Source organism: Sminthopsis crassicaudata, chromosome 1 (assembly GCF_048593235.1).
Source record: "Sminthopsis crassicaudata isolate SCR6 chromosome 1, ASM4859323v1, whole genome shotgun sequence".
Classification (NCBI taxonomy): Eukaryota; Metazoa; Chordata; class Mammalia; order Dasyuromorphia; family Dasyuridae; genus Sminthopsis; species Sminthopsis crassicaudata.
Window position 1 is genome coordinate 468021614 of NC_133617.1, and position 19390 is coordinate 468041003.

Sequence of the window (19390 nt, forward strand, 5' to 3'; positions counted from 1 at the left end):
TTATTTCCACTTTTTAATTCCCTAATACTTTTGTCTACTCTTATCTGTTTCCAATCTGTAGCCCGCCACCATGACCTTGCTGGTCCAAATTACAGCTAGGGCAATTTGGTTCATGATAAATGCCAATGAAAGAAAATTGGATTTTAAAGGCAATTAAGGAAAGCAATGAAGTCTACTTTTCCAGATGCCCAGAGGAGTTAAAATGTAACAGGAGGAATAAGATCCTCTTGCTGGATTTAAGGACAGACATCTTCTATTCAGGTTGCTATTTATATAGAGATAATTCACCATCAAAATAAAATTCCTGCCTTTGTACTTAATAGATTTTCTTGCTATTGAATATATTCTGTAAAGAATATCATGAGGCACATTGAGGTAAAAGGTAGCCTTGAATCCTGACCTAAAATTATATTATTACACAATGTTTATGTATATTATTATATGACCATTATCATCAAAATGTCCTCATACAATGTAAAATATAAGACAGAAAGATTATAGGGAATAGACATAATTTCATGTACCATTTCTTTTTTATATTACTTTATATATGGAAATGAGCAATTTATTTAGTGTTTAAGTACAAAATAAAATTTAAGTAAAACATTTCAAAATCTTAAAAAACAGAAACACATGAAGAAACACTTGATAAACGTATAGTTAATATGAAATGTGGAAAAGGACTTATTTTATATCTATATATTGCTGAACTACTGGATTGTAGACTCAAATTGATTCATTTTACAATGAGGAACCAGGAAATTAGAAGAAAATCTCACTTATGTTAAGGAGATACATTTTCATCTACTGAACAAATTCAAAGAAATTAAAGTAGAAAACAAAGCAGACTGTTCATTACATAAAAATGCTCAAAGTACTTAGGAATCAAAGGAATATAAATTTTTAAAACTCTGAATACCCTTGTTCAAACAATACTGACAAAACCTGATAAGAAATGTCAAAAATCAAAGACAAGGATTTCAGATAAAAATGAACACCCATAAGTTAGAGGTCAGTTTTTAGTGAACAACTTGGCAAGATACTGCAAAAGTTATTTTTAAAAATCATATCCTTTGACTCAGTAATTCTGCAACTGGAAAAAGACATTATTATTAAAAAAAAAAAATTCTCAAACTAACAGTTGGAGAATGGTTAAACTTGTATATCAATGTAAGCCTATTAATGAAATTAAGACTACAATATGAGAAATATAAGGAAATATGGTGAATTTGTGAAATAAAGAAAGCAATCTGCAAATTACAATAAACATCTTAGTACATTCCTCCTGAGATTCCCATTTTATCCTATACTTACACATCTTTTATAAATTGCATGCGTGTGTGTGTGTGTGTGTGTGTGTGTGTGTGTGTGTTTGGGGCTGGAGGATTGTCTCCTCTAATAAGTTGTGACATCTTTGAGAGTAGACTGGTTGCTTTGTTTTAATTTGGCCTTTCCTTGTATCCCAATACTTAATATAGTGCCTGACACAAAGCAGGTGCTTCACTGATGTTTGTTTGGCTGGCATACTGTCATTATAATATAATACAAATAAAATAGCTATATTAAGAGAAAAAGATACTTCCAATATTGTAAAACTCTGCATTTACTTACTAAATATGCCTCATCTTTGTAATTACTGGTTGTAATCCTCTAAAGAATTAATTAAAATTGTACCTATCTCTAATAAAGGTTATCTCTAATAACTTTTTCTTGTAAGGAAGGGAATGGCTCTAATCTACTGACTTGTTAACTATACTTCACTATTAAGTTTTGACTGTGTATTTCTACAAACTAAATGTTTATTAGGCTTCACTTTAAGATGACTGGATGAGATGGGCAGGACAGGACAACCCCCAAAATTTGTCTGTCAAATATCAAATCTAGAAGTTTTCAAATATCACAGTAGCATACATACAAAATGCAATTCAACAAACCTGACTTGCTCTTTGGCTTTCTTTAAGGACAAGATTCCTTCTTTCAGCAATTGTTGCTTCAAAATCTTGCAAGACTGGTGCCAATGCAGGATTTGCTCCACCTGCCCATTTCAAACGCTGTTCAATACTGGCTTCAAGTGCTGCTAATTTTTCCTGGGGGAAAAAAAAAGTTTCTTTTTTTAATACCAATATACCTATGAAATCCCACTAGTGCCAATACTGGGCACTACACACATCATATAAAACAAAATTTATCAGCAAACATTATGTACCTCTGTGTGGCATATTGTTCTAGATGCCTAGGATGATACAAAGTTTAAACTAGGAGACCTAATCAATTTATGAATTCTCAAATACAGTTTCAAAAATATTTCTGATAACTATTTTAATATGGTTGGTTTTCTTTGTATTCTTATGCATTATTTTATGCATTTAAAAACAGTCTGAGAAGAAGTTTATAGACTATGTCAAATTACTCAAGAGATCCATGGCACAAATGAAGTTAAGAATTCATGGTCTAACACACAGAGAGTCCCTGGCCTCATAAGGACGTGGTATGAGGAAATGATAGGCAAAGATTACTGTAATACATAACATTACATAACAGAGTTCGATTCAAACTTTTCTTGGGCAACAGAACAGAGCAGAAACATGACTAGATATATACATAAAAATTATGATTATGACAGAACAAATTGTAGAGAAGGGAGCAAAAGCATATAATTAAAAAGATTTGATAAGAGAATACTGCAAAAGTCCAAATGGATGTTAATGAGGACCTAGAAAAGAATAGTAGTGCGAAGTGGGAAAAGATGCAAATGATATTGCAAAAGAAAAATAAAAGATAAGTGAAATTGGACATAAGAAATGAAGAAGAAGAAGAGGAATAAAACACAAAGTCATATGGCTGCAAACATGTAAAAACTGAGACTGAAGGAAGCAGTAATAGTTAATGCATCATCTCTGAAGATGCTCTGAAATGACAGCATTAAAATTCCTATTTTAAAATCTTGAGTTAAGAGTCAGCTAGGTGGTACAGTGAATAGAGCACCAGCCCTGAAGTCAGAAGGACCTGAGTTCAAATTTGGTCTTGGATACTTAACACTTCCAGGAACCTGTGTGATCTTGGGCAAGTCTTTTAACCACAACTGACTCAGGGAAAAAAAATCTTGAGTTAAACTCAAAGACCCCAGCTTTTGAGATAAGGACTCGCTATATGGACAAAAACTGCTGGGAAAATTAGAAACTAGTATGGAAGAAATTAGGGCTCAACACATAACCTAACACCGCATACCAAGATAAGATCTAAATGAGTTCATGGTTTAGACATAAAAAGTGATATTATAAGCAAATTAGAAGAACATAGGATAGTTTACCTCTCAGATCTGTGGAAAAGAAAGGAATTTGTGTTCAAAGAAATACCAGATAGATAATTTTGATTATATTAAGTTAAAAAGTTTTTATAAAAAATTAAATCAATGCAGACAAGGTCAGAAGGGAAGCAATAAATTGGGAAACCATTTTTACAGTCAAAGGTTCTGATAAATGCCTCATCTTTAAAATATATAGATTTAACTCAAATATACCACTAAAATTCTCGGACTGGCTAAGATGACAGGAAAAACAAGGATGAATGTTGGAAATGTGGGAAAACTGGGACACTAATGCATTGTTGGAACTGAGAGCAGATCCAGCCACCATTCTGGAGAGCAATCTGAACTATGTTCAAAAAGTTATTAAACTGGGACAGCTAGGTGGTGCAGTGGATAGCACCAGCCCTGAAGTCAAGAGGACCCGAGTTCAAATCTGATCTCAGACACTTAACACTTCCTAGCAGTGTCACCCTGGGCAAGGCAAGTCTCAACCCCAATTGCCTCAGCATTAAAAAAAAAAAAAAAAAAAAAAAAAAAAAAGTTATCAAACTCTATATATCCTTTGATCCAACAGTGTTTCTATTGGGTCTAAATTCCAAAGAGATCTTAAAGGAAGGAAAATGGACCCACATGTGCAAAGATGTTTGAAGCAGTCCTTTTCATAGTGGCAAGAAACTGGAAACTAAGTGGATACCCATCAGTTGGAGAATGGCTGAATAAGTTATGGCATATGAATATTATAGAATATTATTGTTCTATAAAAATGATGAGCAGGATTATTTTAGAGACGCCTGGAGAGAATTACATGAACTGATGCTAAGTGAAATGAGCAGAACCAGGAGATCATTGTATGATGACAATATCAATATTATATGATAATCAACTCTGACGAACATGGTCTCTTTCCAACAATGAGATTATTGAGGCCAGTTCCAATGATCTTGCAATGAAGAAAGCCATCTACACCCAGGGAGAGGATTGTAGGAACTGAATGTAGATCACAACATAACATTCTCACTCTTTTTGTTATTGTTTGCTTGCAGTTTGTTTTCCTGCAATTTGATCTGATTTTTCTTGTGCAGCAAGAGAATTGTATAAATATGTTTATACATATTGGATTATCATATTTTTTAAACATGTTTAACATATACTAGATTGCTTGCCACCTAGGGGAGGGGGGAGGGGGGAGGGGGAAGAAGAAGAAAATCTGAAATACAAGACTATGCAAGGGTCAGTGCTGTCAAATTATCCATGCATATTTTTCGAAAACAAAAAGATTTTTTAAAAAAGTGAGTTAAACATTGCTAAGTTCCTTATCTGAAAAACTTGGGAAATAAATGCCCAAACATCATGTGCAATTTAAAAACAAGTCACACACAACTAATGCTTAGAATTAAAATGAAAATTTCATTAAAAATAATTTTGTTCTAGCAATTTCACACTTTGCAACGTACACAATTTTTTTTAATCACAAGGATAAAGACAGCAATTTATAAAATTACCCAAGAACATGAATCAATCTGATTCTCTCCCATGGTCAAAATTTACAGACGAAGACAGTTTAACAATACAATGAAAAATACAATTATCTGTTATATTCATTTGGTAAATGGGATATACTTACTGATAAATTTCAACATGGAGTATGTACTCTTTTAATCATGGGTGAAATTACTATGTTCAAACACCCTAAAAAAAAAACACATGAAGGTAGGCACAACACACCTGCACTGCTGCAATTGAAGTTTCAATCTGACTCAGTGTATGAAGTTTCTTTTTCATGCTAGTTAAAATAGCAGAACGAGGTGGAGGTGTAACTGACATGGCCTGTGGTCTACTAATAAGGAGATCTTCATGCTGCCACTATTTAAAGGAAGAAAAAAAAATTTAAAATTAACTGGTTATTCTTGTAAAAACTGTTTTAATTTAAATAATATTCATGGTGGCCTAAGTTTGTATGAATATATAGATGCATAAATACCTGAAGAACAAAACTGACGGTAAAGCCTTAATGGGCTTTGAGTCTATGAGGCACAAAACATAGCACTTATCAATGTTTGGACTGCTAAACAAAAACTTTAAAACAAGTGAGCCATCTTAAGAACCAAAAGTAAACACTGACAACATACAAACAAGGCTTAATGAAACAAATTATACGATTCCACATCCTTTCTTTTGAACTGTAGGCTTATTTGTGCCATTTATTTTGGGGAAAAAAAAAATCTATCCAAATTACTAGTAACAGAAAGTAATGATAAATTTTTCTGAAGTACTATTTATATGAATCTTTAAAATCTAAAATTTACCTGAAACATGGCAATATGCAGTTGTACTCTCTGGAGGCTTGTCTTACAAGATGAAATACTGGTTTCCAGTCTTCGAACCAAGTCATGTTTCTTCCAAGCAGTGTCATAGGAACTGGCTAGTACTGTTGCCCTGTTCATGACCAGCTGAGAAAACTTTCCAATTTGGATATTATGTTCCACTGCTTTCTTACACAAATCATCAACTGAAACTTTGCTTTCAGCGCCAAAGTCTTTTGCTTCTACTTGAGCAATTATATCTACACCTAATGCACTGATGAAACTACAAAGGGTAAGCCCCAAGGCCTGATTTGGGAGTCCAATTAATAATTGTCTCACAAAGTCTGCTGTAAATGCCTTTATAGGCTTTGCCATTTGATCTTCACTAAAACAAGAGTTTCTAAAAAGTGTTTTTACATTGACAATCTGAACAGGTCCATTTACAGTATTCTGATCTTCAAGTGAACTTGACCCTAAAAAAAGAAAAATATTCTACTCAATTTAAAAAAGTAGGATTATCAAGGATAAACAATGGTCAAAAAAGAAAAGTCAATAAAAAATAATATAGAATAGCAGGTCATATAAAATACTTAATCAAAGTTTATAAAAGCAAATCTATTTACCCACAACAGAAAGGTTTTATTTAAAAAACAAAGTTCAACAAATTTTACGAGCTTGAAATATTTACCTGACAATGTTTTTGAAAAAGTACCACAGAGTCTGAAGAATTCCTTAATTGTTTGCAATCGTTTTAAAAAGAAAATTTCTTCTAACACTTGCCGGTGATTATCGTCATCAAAAAAATTAACTTGTGTACTCCTGGCTTCCCTTATAATGTCAATCTTGCGCCAAGCTACAGGTATTTCCATCTTATTTAACTGTCAATTAAAAAAAAAACACACAGATACACACACACACATATATATATATAGTAGTCCATTTTCCCTGCACATTCATTCACTTGAATATTGGCTGCATATTATCTTATTCTGAAAATAAAATTAACACTTACCTTTTCAATTAATAAGCCAAAAGCAGTTTCAACTTGGGCAAACATTCCATCAAAAGCAACTAAAAGCATTTGACCAGCTGACATTTTGGGAGTTTCATCAACTGAACCATTTCTGGGTTGAATCAATTCACCATATTGAGCATGCAGTATCCTGATTAAAAGAATGGGAAATTAAAATATAGCTCACAGAGCTTTTAAACATGCACATCAGCCAAAGCAGAAATATTTCAAAGATTTATTTCACCTATATTTCAACAATAAGAAATAAACATACAACTGATTTTCAAGTTTATTCAGGTTAGAATGTAAGCTCCTTGAGAGCAAAGATTGTTTCTTTCATTCATTCATTCATTCATTCATTCATTCATTCATTCATTCATTCATTCATCCTCAATTCCTAGAAGGCTTCTTGGCACAAATCAGGTGCTTACTAATTGTTTGTCTGATGATTTTTCTGGAAAAACCAAATAGGTTAGATACAACTATCCCACTGACTGACTGCTTTGGTAAAACAGAACTGGAATATGCCTTTGTGTTTTTCAGAAGAAAAGTATGAAGGGACTTTAGAGGATACCTAGTTCAGTCTGTACCCATACAGAAGTCCCTCTATAACAGTCTAATTATTAGTCATTTTGCTTTAATGCGAAAACTATTACATGAGAAGGAATCCATTTCCTCCAGATAACCTTTTATGTAGTACAGCCATTTCCTGAAGTCAATTTTACTCTATATTTACCAGTTTATCCTTGTCCAAAACACAGGTACCAGATTTGAGGGGCATGAATCAAATGCTTTCTTCTTCCAGTTAAAACGAATGGAAAAAGTTGTATTTTGGTTTTTTGATATTAAGAAACTGTCGGGGGAAGGGGGTCTAAAGTCTCCTTTTAAGATAAATAGAAAAGAAATAATATTCCTTTGTTCTTGTAATTCAAGAAAGAAATCAATGCTGGCATTAGAGGATTACTCTGAAACCTGGAACAGGAGCTGTGGACAAAAGATCTAAAATATCAAAATATATAATAAAAAAGCAATAAGAATGAAAGATTTATTATAAAACACTAAACATTAAAACTATTTGGTAATGGTTTTTAAAACTGAAAATTAGATCAGTGCAACTGACTAGACAGGACAGAATCAGAAAGAAACTCAATTACCTAATGTTCAATAAATTCAAGAACACATTACTTGGTAAACGAAATCCCTATATGACAAAAACTGAAAAGTAATCTGGCAGAAATATGGCTAACATCTATGACAATAATCTAAAAATGTATATGTGACTTGAATATTAAGGGTCAAAACATTTTTAAAAATAGTATCACATAGCTTTTAAGGTTTTTTATTCTTTCTCCCATTACCTCCTTACACATATGCATAAGATTTATGTCTGAACGGGGGGAAATTACCCATATCACACCTATCTATTTCAGTAAAACTCTGCAATTTACATTAGATTGAAAAATGATCAAGCGTGATTTCTTTCACCCCAGAACTGCACAAGGGTAACAGAAAAGAGCCTGCACAGATTCCAAAAACTGTCAAGAACATAGGTAGCCTGCAAAAGTTCTGTGTCTGGAGGCAACAAGTTCAGAGAGTTCCCTCAAGGAGCCTCAGGGGAGAAAAAAGCTCCAGAGTAGAAACTTAGAAGTGCGAAGGAATGGCAATGGCCATGTTCAGATGAAGATTCCCCAGAATTAAGGGCTCCAAGATTCCATGAACTGAGACAGTAAGAGAAATTCTTGAAGGAACCATTACTCCAAAACTTAAAAGATCTGGGTAGCTAAATTCCACACTCAAAAAAGTACAACAAAGGGCAGAGCCTGGCCCTGGCACAAATGTCAAATTCAGGAACTAAAATGAGACATGGGTAAGTAAGTCAAAGAAAACAATGACAAGATCAGAAAATTCAAAAGGAAAAGTTCCCAGAATAAATATCATAGACCAAATCCAGAACTTTCACATCAAAGGAAAACAAAACGCAGCAATCATGCTGAAACAAGCAGTTCGAGTAGTAAGAGACAAAAGTCAGAATCATATAAGACATGGAAAAAACCTGAGCTGAGCCAAAAATTCTAAAATACAAACATAAAGAGCAATGCAATTTGGAAGAGGATGGATGATGCAGTAATTATAATTCATTAGAGGGAAAAGAAACAAGTGTTCCTTCAGAATTTCAATTCAATTCAAAGGGTATTGAGGGAAACAGACAAAGAAAACTAAAAAGTGGATGGAGTGGGAGGAAATTCAGAGTATTTTAATATATGCTGTTTAATTATTATGACAAAAATTGATCTCAAGAGATGAGAAAATTCAGCCTCTTGAGCATGAAACATTACATATATTGCATTGGGTTTTACTATTTAAGCACTTAATTCCCATTCCTACAATTCATTTTTAAATTCTTTGTGTTATTGTAGAGAAAAAAAAAAAAAAAAAAAAAAAAAAAAAAAAAAAAAAAAAGGATCTATTTGGAAATAAAAGGTGATATATAAAAGAAAAAGAATTGGCTAAATGACAGTTAATACTTGTTAAGAATGCACTTTTTTTATTCTTTAGGTCTCTAACTCTCTAATAAAGTTCAGGCAGATATCCAAATAATAGGCACCATGCATAGGAGTAAATGAATTAGCCTAATAGAGATAAATTTTGAAAATCCCAATATAAAAATGCTATGCTATTCACATGTGTTCTATGCCTGTATAATATAATACAAATATGCTTATAAATAACAAAACCTGTAAATGATTCTCCCCAAAGAGAAACATTCAAGATCATTAAAAAAATGAGGAGGATCTATACATAATATAAAATTGAAATCTTCCAAGTAATTTGTATACTTATAAATAAAAGAAAAAAAATTATTTTACTACATTGACTTTTTCTCAAACACAAAAAAAGAAATTATTGGAGAGTTTTATTTACCTTGCAACATCTATATAATGAGCATGCGTTTCTTCTTCTAACCCCATAGCTGCGTTTCTTAAATAGGCTTGAAGAGATTCAACTAATGTCTGTAAAGGAACTCCATCAGTTGTTTGTTCAATAAGAGTGTCCAGTTCATGAAGCATACTTTCTAATGTATATTCTCCTTTCATTAAACATCTAAGTGCTTCTGGAAATATTATTTGCCGAAAGTTGGAATTCAATTCCTACGAATATACAATAAACGTCATTTAGTAATATTTCAACAGTTAACTCAGCATTTTCCAGAATGGGGCCAAACATACCAAGGAGGACATAAACAAATGAAAGATAAGAAAATGGTTTGTAAGTCACCCTCTTCAGAACAGTCTGTTTCTAAATCAACAATAAACTTCTCCCTTCACTTATTCTAACTGAACACTACCTAGTTTACCCTGATTTTATGGTTGCTGGATGGGCAAAATTCTACCTCCCACTTCAGATCCCAAACTCAGACCTTCAGATCTTCCGACGTCAGTTCAGTGGAGAGGCAGTGACTGAGACTCGGGACTCTTCCTTTCAACCCTACTCTTTATTTTATTTTTTAGGGGGAGAGAGTAAAGAATTCAGGTTGAGCAGGCACAAATAGATTAGGCACTACACTGAAATGTTATTTCATTACATTTTCTCTCCTCTCAAACCCATCCCTGTCCTAAACTCCTCTATTCCTAATGAAAATCAACTTCCTTGTTATCTTTGACTACACATAAAAATGAAACTTTCTCCAAAGTTACCAATGATCTCGTCAAGTTTGAAAGCCTTTTTTCAATCTTTGTCCTTCTAGGTATTTCTACAGAATGTGACACTCGTGAGCACTTTCCTGTTTCTGGATATTGTCTCTAAAAGCATTGTTAAATATGTCACCTATGAAAAAATTCAGATCTACACAATTAAAGACTTTTTTTTTTAAACAGGTTAAAAAAATCTTTCCAGCTAAGACTTAATGGATTTTGAATTCATTTGTTAAAAAATCTAAAAGTATAATACCCTCTGATTAGTTTTGCAAGAATTGATTTAATATCAGGGGAGATGGGAATATAACAACTAACAAAAATCTTTACAAAATGGGTAGTTGGGATTGAAAAATGAATATGATGGGGCAGCTATGTGGCACAGTGGATAGAGCACCAGCCCTGAAGTCAGGAGGACCTGAGTTCAGTCTGGACTCAGATACTTAACACTTCTTAGCTGTGTGACCCTGGGCAAGTCACTTAACCCCAATTGCCTCAGCAATTAAAAAAAAAACCTGAATGATTTAAGTCCAAAATCCAACTACAAAAATAAAGTTAACTTAAAACTAGATTTTTCAATCACTGGATCTCAAAATATTAAAATAAGGTTTTTAAAAATAAAGAAATGTATTACTGATGGGATTATAATCAAATATGCAAGTGTTTTCAAAAATTTTATCATCTTTATCTCAATTTAAAAATCTTTGTGTGTAAATTTTGTCAGTAAGTAGACATACATATATGGGAGGGGGATATTAAAAAGCTTTTTAATGACAAGGATAGAATGATCAAATAAATTCAGGGATCACTATACTAGCTATGCAAAGAATGAAAAAGAAACATTTTCTACAACAATGCAGCAGAAAACTCTTTACAGGGCAATAGCTCATAGTGCTTGTTTTCAAAACTCAAATCAAACTTTAAAACACTAAGTCCTACTATGAAAATGCAACGATAAAAAAAATTTTAGTTGGATTTTTACTGTAAGTGGATATCCAAATAGGAAGTTTTATACTGCCTTTTCTAGGAGATATACTTAATAGGTGAAATGAGAAAATACAGATAAATGGCTTTACAAACTTTAAAGTAGCTATGTATATCTGAGGTAAGAAATATGTTCAATATTTAAAGCATAAGTTTATATGACTCAAGGTAAATAAAAAATGTCTCTCATTAGAGAGAGATTAGATAATATGCATACCTCTTTCATACAGGTAAGAAGAGAGTGTGTGTGAATGTTATATGAAAAAACATATGTAAAGCATATTTTATTTTCTAATACATTATTAGAAATATAAACTACTGCTATATTAATGATATGTTACATCAACAACTGTTAACAAAGAATTCTTTTTCTAAAAAGTTATTTTGACAGTATTACTTTTAATTTTTAAAATGAGGATGATTCAGTAATAGAAATAGCCTATTTATCAATTTTTGTTATTTATTATTAATATTTATGCTTCAGTTTAAGAAATACTTTCTTACAAGAATTTAAAAACAAACTAAAACATTAATTTATGGAAAATAAAGCAGATGAGATGGATGTAAAATAAAGACATTTTTCACCTGAAGTGAAGTATATACTCCATTAGCTAAGTGAACTGCCTCAGATGCCTCCATTGGGTTAGGAATATCTAAGTCCTGTGGGACCAGGTGGCACTGCTTCAATAACTGAACAAGACATGTAACATTTCCACTCATACTGCATAGTTCCTCTAAGAACCAGGCTCCATCCCGTGAAGTAAGATCAACAAGTTGTTCTCCAGCACTAGATGCAGCACCTTCCATCATTAGATTACGCCTAAATGAGATATTTTTATAATGAGAAAAAAATGTACTTGGCTTGACAAATTATCAATATTAGATACAAAAGTCAGCTATTTGAAGCATTACATGAATAGGCCACTTTCAGAGTAGACAATCCAATCATTCAAATTCAGTTTGGGGCAGCTTCTAAAGAGATAAAATCAGTTTTTCCATAAATTATTTCAGATCTAAAAATGCTACAAAATTTTTAACTTTCAGTAAAGGAAAAGGAAACAAAAAGGCAGCACATCAGCACAAGCTCTCCTTTAGACTCCTAACTTAGGATCAAGATGTCTAAAGAATTTCACAACATGTGGAAAGATTCAGGTTATCTTTTGTATGACTGAAGAGTTAAAAGCTATCAGGGTCGTGGACTGTTCCATTGTAAATTTCCTCATGGTGACTTACAATGTTAGCAGACCACAGCAGCACAAGTTAAATGGTAACACATTTTAGGTGTGCTCCCAAGGCAGATTCCAATTGCTGCCTATATTAAACTATGACATAAAAATGCTTCAGACCTTTTTTCTGTAATATTACATTGAAAATATTAGACACTACAACAAAATTAGTAGGCACAAAACCAACCTAGTACCATTGTGTCAAACACTGACATAAGAATCAATTTGTTTATAAAAAAATTAAAAAATAATTAAATACCTATATTATACAAAAGATTGTGAATAAAAAGATGAAAAACAAGATAATTTCTACCTCTTTGGAATTTACAATCTAATAGTCTCTTAAAAAATCTGGTCCCATAAACACATCTCTTACCTTGTAAGGGTGCAAAGGGCAGAAATAATAACACTAGCTAGGCTCAAAGATCCTTCTTCTCCATTTTCATGTAGAAAAACTTTAATACAACGTTCAATTTCTTTCAATTGTTCTTCACAAACTGGCACAGTAACAGCTTCTTGTTTCAACCTTTCTACTTGTCTTATAAGTCGACTATTTATATCTGCAGCATAACGCTGAAGAGTCATTTCTGTGGCAGTTATGAATTGGCATACTGTTGGTGGTGGTTGGGGCGCATACTGCATTTCATATCTGTAAAAAAAAAAAAAAAAAAAAAAAAAAAAAAACCACAAGACGGATATTTGATTATTACTTAGGAAAAGCACTATTTATAATTTATATTAAAAAACAACAACAACAACAACAACAACAAAACAGTAAAACAAAAGCCCAAGTGATTAAATTGTCCATGTCAACCTTCTGTAAAGTTTACTGATTTTTTAAAAACTGAAAACATCTGTAAAAACACTCAAGAATTTTTCTACCCCTTAAATTCCACTCCTATTGCCTGTAACTTACTTTCTGTATAATTCCTGACAACGCTCAATTGTCGTGTTACAGATAAGTTCTTCCATCCAAGTCTTCCACTGCTCAATTCGATGTTTCTGAAATATTGCTTTTGGGTATTGAAGAGCTACAGTTGCATAGTGATGCAGCTGCTCAAGACACCCTCTTAATACTGAACGCCTCTGTTGCAAAAGAGCACCAACTTCTCCTTCTAATTGTTCACACTGGCTGATCAAATGAGCTTGACCAGCATTCTGAAGAAAAGCTGTTGCTGGTACATAGCTTGGAGGACCTATTTAAAAAAATATAAAACACAATATAATGCAATTAAATTGTAGCACTAATTGGAAAAAATTATGATGCAGATCACATCAAGGAAAATAATATATCTATATGTTACAATTATAGCATACCAAGATCCATTTGTGTGCTAATCTCTTGAAGAAGACTTGCAAGTTGTGTTGCTTCTAAATTACTAAATGCAGCCTGGTAATGTGTTATCCACTGTTCAAATTCATTCAGTTTCACCTGGATTGCTTCCTGAACAGCTCTTTGCTGAGTCTGCAGTTGTGTATGTTCAGAATACCTGAATCAAAAAAAAAAAAAAAATTTCTCTAAGTTAATAGTAGATGAATAAGGGTCAATTGCTGAAAAGATGCCAACCTTAAAAAAGTTTTGTTGATTTGTCCTTAGATTGTTTTAATCTTTTAAAATAAAGCTGGTGTTAAATAAAGGATCAAAGTCTTAAGAATTAAGATATTCTTCTTAGACATTCTATCTATATTCTATTCTCAATGTTTTGGTCTAAAGGCTTTTTGAAAAGCTTTTTTAAAATGTGGGTTATATCTACTTATATTCAACAAATTAGGTATTGAAACTGATGAATTATTAGAATATTTATCAATTCACTGGTTCTGTTTTATAAATTTTTACAAATCTTTTTAATAGAGATTAATAGAAGTTAGCTGGATCCTCTAATCTGCTGCATTCAATCTGTTGCAATGTTTCAAACACAGCAAAGATGACAACATAGCCTCATACAGATATATAGTTGATAAAGGTAGGATTATTTTGATGGGCAAGTAATGTTTCAGTATTAAAGTACTTTTGACTTCAAGGTCTCTCATGAAAGGATCTTAGGAATTCTTCATTATTTGGAGCAGGGCTTGTAAAAACATTTTTCACTTGTGATTCCTTTTCATCTGAGAAATTTTTATATGACCCCAGGTATGTAGATGTATATAAAATAGATACACAGTCCAAACACTGTTAATAAATCATACTTTTTTTCATATGGAAAAACAAAAAAGTCAAGAATTTCAAGGGAATTAATAAAAAAAAAAAAAATCAAATGAAGGTGGCCTAGCTGTACCAGATCTAAAATTATATTATAAAGCAGCGGTTACCAAAACCATTTGGTATTGGCTAAGAAACAGACTAGTTGATCAGTGGAACAGGTTAGGTCCAAAGAACAAAATAATTAATAACTCTAACAACCTAGTGTTTGACAAACCCAAGGATCCCAGCCTTTGGGATAAGAACACAATGTTTGATAAAAATTGCTGGGAAAATTGGAAATTAATATGGCAGAAACTAGGCATTGATCCACACTTAACACCGTACGCCAAGGTCAGGTCAGAATGGGTTCATGACCTAGGAATAAAGAATGAGATTATAAATAAATTAGAGGAACATGGGATAGTTTACCTCTCAGACCTGTGGAAGAGGAATGAATTCATGACGAAAGAAGAACTAAAGATCATTATTGATCACAAAATAGAAAGCTTTAAATATATCAAATTGAAAAGTTTTTGTACAAACAAAATAATGCAGATAAGATTAGAATGGAAACATTAAACTGGGAAAACATTTTTACAGTCAAAGGTTCAGATAAAGGCCTCATTTCCAAAATATATAGAGAATTGACTCATATATAAGAAATCAAGCCAATCTCCAATTGATAAATGGTCAAAGGATATGAACAGACAATTCTCAGAGAAAGAAGTTGAAACTATTTCTAGTCATATGAAAAGATTAATAATCAGAGAAATGCAAATTAAGACAACTCTGAGATACCACTACACACCTGTCAGATTGGCTAGAATCAGGGAAAAGTAATGCAGAATGTTGGAGGGGATGTGGAAAAAGAGGGACACTGATACATTGTGGGTGGAACTGTGAATACATCCAGCCATTCTGGAGAGCAATTTAGATCTATGCTCAAAAAGTTATCAAACTGTGCATACCCTTTGACCCAGCAGAGTTGCTACTGGGTTTGTATCCCAAAGAGATCTTAAAGAAGGGAAAGGGACCTGTATATGCAAGAATGTTTGTGGCAGCCCTCTTTGTGGTGGCCAGAAACTGGAAACTACGTGGATGCCCATCAATTGGGAGATAGGCTGAATACATTGTGGTATATGAATATTATGGAATATTACTGTTCTGTAAGAAATGACCAACAATATGGTTTCAGAAAGGCCTGGAGAGACTTACATGAACTGATGCTGAGTGAAATGAGTAGGACCAGGAGACCATTAAATACTTCAACAACAATAACTGTATGATGATCAATTCTGATGGACGTGGCCCTCTCCAACAATGAGATGAACCAAATTAGTTCCAATAGAGTAGTAATAAACTTCTGAACCAGCTACACTCAGTGAAAGAACTCTGGGAGAGAATTTCCAATCCCTCTAATTTTGTCCACCTGCATTTTGGATTTCCTTCACAGGCTAAATGTACATTATTTCAAAGTCCGATTCTTTTTGTTCAGCAAAACAACTGTTTGGTCATGTATACATATATTGTATTTAATTTATACTCTAATATATTTAACATGTATTGGTCAACCTGCCATGAGGGGGAGAGGGGGTTGGAATAAATGGTTTGGCAATTGTCAATGTTGTAAAATTACCCATGCGAATATCTAATAAATAAAAAACTATTAAAAAAAAAATCATTCTTTTGTGATCTCCCCACATTCAGTTATGCAACACCAACTTCCTCAGTTTTAAATTAAGGAAACTATGGACTACAGAAGTCATTTGAGGTGCTAAATGTACACCCTTAGTAACAAATATTTGACAATTCTTTTATACCTGTGCTGCAGAGTGTGAGAAGGATGATCAGCTCCTTCTGCTCCTTCTAAGAATTCAATCTCCTCAAGAAGCTTGCCTTGTAATTTTTCAACATCTGTCAGCTGTTCTTGCAAGTTCAGGTATTCTTCTAAGCTGCTGTCTAGCTTCGGAAGTACAACCAGCATTTCATCCCTATTCTTAAACCAGTTTACCTATAAAAAAAATTATTTTCATTATTTTCTTCTTACAGACAATTTTCTCAGTTTAAGCATCATTAATTACCAAAAGGAGAAAAATAACAAACCAGCATAATGTACCATCATGCAGCAGAAGAAAAATTACATGTAAATAATAAAACAAGTGAAGGCAAATACTGGGAGTTTTTTTTTTTTTTTAAAGGGACATGATGAACTAAAAGACTTCATTCACTAGCATATTATTTTTAGAAGGAAAAACAGTATTTCTTAAGAAAGGCCCCAAATGGACAAGATTCTCTGAATAATGTTATCTATAGTTTCACTACTAAATCCTTAGATGAGCAAAGCTATATTTAAGTAGTAGTGATTCAAGTCAACAATGTACTTTTAAATATATATTCAAACATATTATCATATTATTTCACCTTAATTTCAGCTACTCTGGAAGAGAAAAGACTTCGTGTAATGTCCCTCTCCATCTCTCTTTTACTTTGTTTGTTTTCAGCTTGTTGGCCACCACCACCATAGACAGCTCCTGCAAATCCTGCTTCTCCCCCAGCTGTCCAGTCCACCAAGGGATCATACACAAATGCTTCCAGTAATGTAAGCAAAGTCTCTCTTCCACGTCGCATAATGTGCAGAACCTATTTTGTAAATAATTTTATATTAGATTTGTGGCTCTTTTCCTTACAAAAATAAAGTCTTTGTTTTGTAGGCAAGAATAATGGAGGTTTGCTTACTTTGTTAAAGTGCATCCCCCTTCTTCTCTTCCCCTCCCCCCCAAAAAGGGGAAAGCATACCTGCTCACAAGAAAGTCTGAAAACCCCTTCTACACCAGTCACACCCAGGGCTGTTTCAATATTGTGTGTCATACGGAAAGGTACTTTTTCAGGAACTCGAAGGCTTTTACCTAAAACACAAGATATTTTTTCCCCTTATTTTGGAACTCCTACTCATTTCAGGAGAAGCCATCTTATGATTAAAAAAAAAAAAAAATTCTATTTTACCTTTTTCAAAGCAAACGTTATAATCTATATGAACAACTTCTCCTGTAGTCATGTCTATAAGAACATTATCCAGATGTCTATCTCCAAGGCCAATTATGTATCCAACCATAGACATGACGGCGGTAGATCTTGCATAGGACTTAAAAAATAAAAAAAAAAATTTACATATCACTAACACTTATTTTTTCAAACATGAAAATAAGCTTTAAAACCAGTATCAAAACCATAACCCCACTCTCTCCCAGATGGTTCTTCCTTTTCAGTAGTTTAGTTTTTTCCTATTTTATTTTTTGGGGGATAAGTGGGATGCTGTCCCTCCCCATCCCCTTCAAGTCTCTTTTAAAACTACTTAATGTCCTTTCCTCATGAATTTTAAATTTAGATCTTTAAACAAATAATACCTGTGTAACTCTCCACCATTCATCAGGAGTTGTACAAGACGACCAAAGTTCCTTAGCCAGAAGATTTGGTGGTGTTGCCTCCATTAGCTCTTCTAACACAGCCTTCATCACATTAAGAGGCCAATCACGACGAGAGACATCAAGACTAAGCCCAACTGCTTTTAAGGCAGGTCCAATTTTACTGTAATAAAGTTCACTTGGTCGAGGTACTATTCCAGGATTTTGAGGAGTTTGATAAGAATCTTGAGCCTGTTTAAAAACAACTACAATTTTATTTCCAACAAGAAGCTAAATTGCTAGCATACTCAGAGTTGTTAGATTTGTCAGTTTTGCTGACATGCTTTTTTTCTTCTTTCTTTTAAAGTCTTTGTAACAAGCAAGAGTTCTTTGGATATGAAAGGGATTGGAAATATGATGTAAAAACAAAATACATGAATTATTTTTAAAAAAAAAGAAATTCAAAAAATGTTTTCAACTTAACACTAATAAGGAAATAATAACAGAAGAATGATGAAATCAGGGGCCAGAAAAGACCTGAATTTGAACTGAATCTCATAACTTTAGCTATGTGACATTGGACAAATCACTTAAACTCTCCAAATTTTAATTTCACCTATAAAATGGAGATAATGCCTAGAAGAACCTTCTTTACATTATTATAATAGTCAATAGAAAAATCTGTAAAACATTATATAACTTTTGTCAGATAGTATTCACTATTAACTGATGGTTTACAACATTTTTTAAAACTAAGAATTTAGAGGAAAAACAGAAATGGCTCTTAGAACCACAAGTTTAAACTAAAAAATTGTTAAAACAAAACAAACAAAAAAAATCCTCAATTTTTTTTTCAATATGAATGAAATATTTTACCTGCCCAAATTCTCCTCGATCAGTTTTTGTTGTATCAAATAGCTTAAATCATCTTCCTTATGGCCCTGTGTCCCCTTTAACTCTGGCACTGGTTCTTTAATGAAGATATCATTTGTGTACCATTATTTTTTCTTTCAGATTTAATTCATAAGTGTCAGAATTCTTTCTATCTGTCTTTTACTTTAAAAAAAAGATTATCTTTACCATAATTTCATATTTTTTTTTCTGTCAAAGTTTTCTCAACACATCAAATCTGCGAATTTAATTTAATAGAAAACATTGATAGGGACAGGCAACTCCCAAGGGAGGAAGCTCCTTCTATCAATGCAGACTAGCACATTCTCTGTGATTTATAGTCCTTATGTCACAACTAAAAATCAACATTTAGCTTTTATGATCCTTATGTA

At 32.8% G+C, this 19390-nt stretch overlaps 1 protein-coding gene across 4 annotated transcripts in view; it reads right to left on the minus strand.

Moving 5' to 3' along the window:
- The window catches only part of SMG1 (SMG1 nonsense mediated mRNA decay associated PI3K related kinase), a 117018-nt gene that overhangs the window by 7256 nt on the left and 90372 nt on the right, over positions 1-19390 (minus strand). For all 4 annotated transcript variants that reach the window (XM_074280894.1, XM_074280893.1, XM_074280895.1 and 1 more), the window contains 15 exons: positions 18111-18359; positions 17710-17848; positions 17503-17612; positions 17128-17346; positions 16527-16717; positions 13842-14014; positions 13441-13720; positions 12901-13173; positions 11884-12118; positions 9545-9771; positions 6623-6773; positions 6299-6488; positions 5614-6083; positions 5033-5170; positions 1935-2087 (listed from right to left, as the gene is read on the minus strand). In XM_074280894.1, coding sequence (XP_074136995.1) covers positions 1935-2087; positions 5033-5170; positions 5614-6083; positions 6299-6488; positions 6623-6773; positions 9545-9771; positions 11884-12118; positions 12901-13173; positions 13441-13720; positions 13842-14014; positions 16527-16717; positions 17128-17346; positions 17503-17612; positions 17710-17848; positions 18111-18359 — 3198 coding nt within the window. The remainder of the gene's footprint in view (positions 1-1934; positions 2088-5032; positions 5171-5613; positions 6084-6298; positions 6489-6622; positions 6774-9544; positions 9772-11883; positions 12119-12900; positions 13174-13440; positions 13721-13841; positions 14015-16526; positions 16718-17127; positions 17347-17502; positions 17613-17709; positions 17849-18110; positions 18360-19390) is intronic.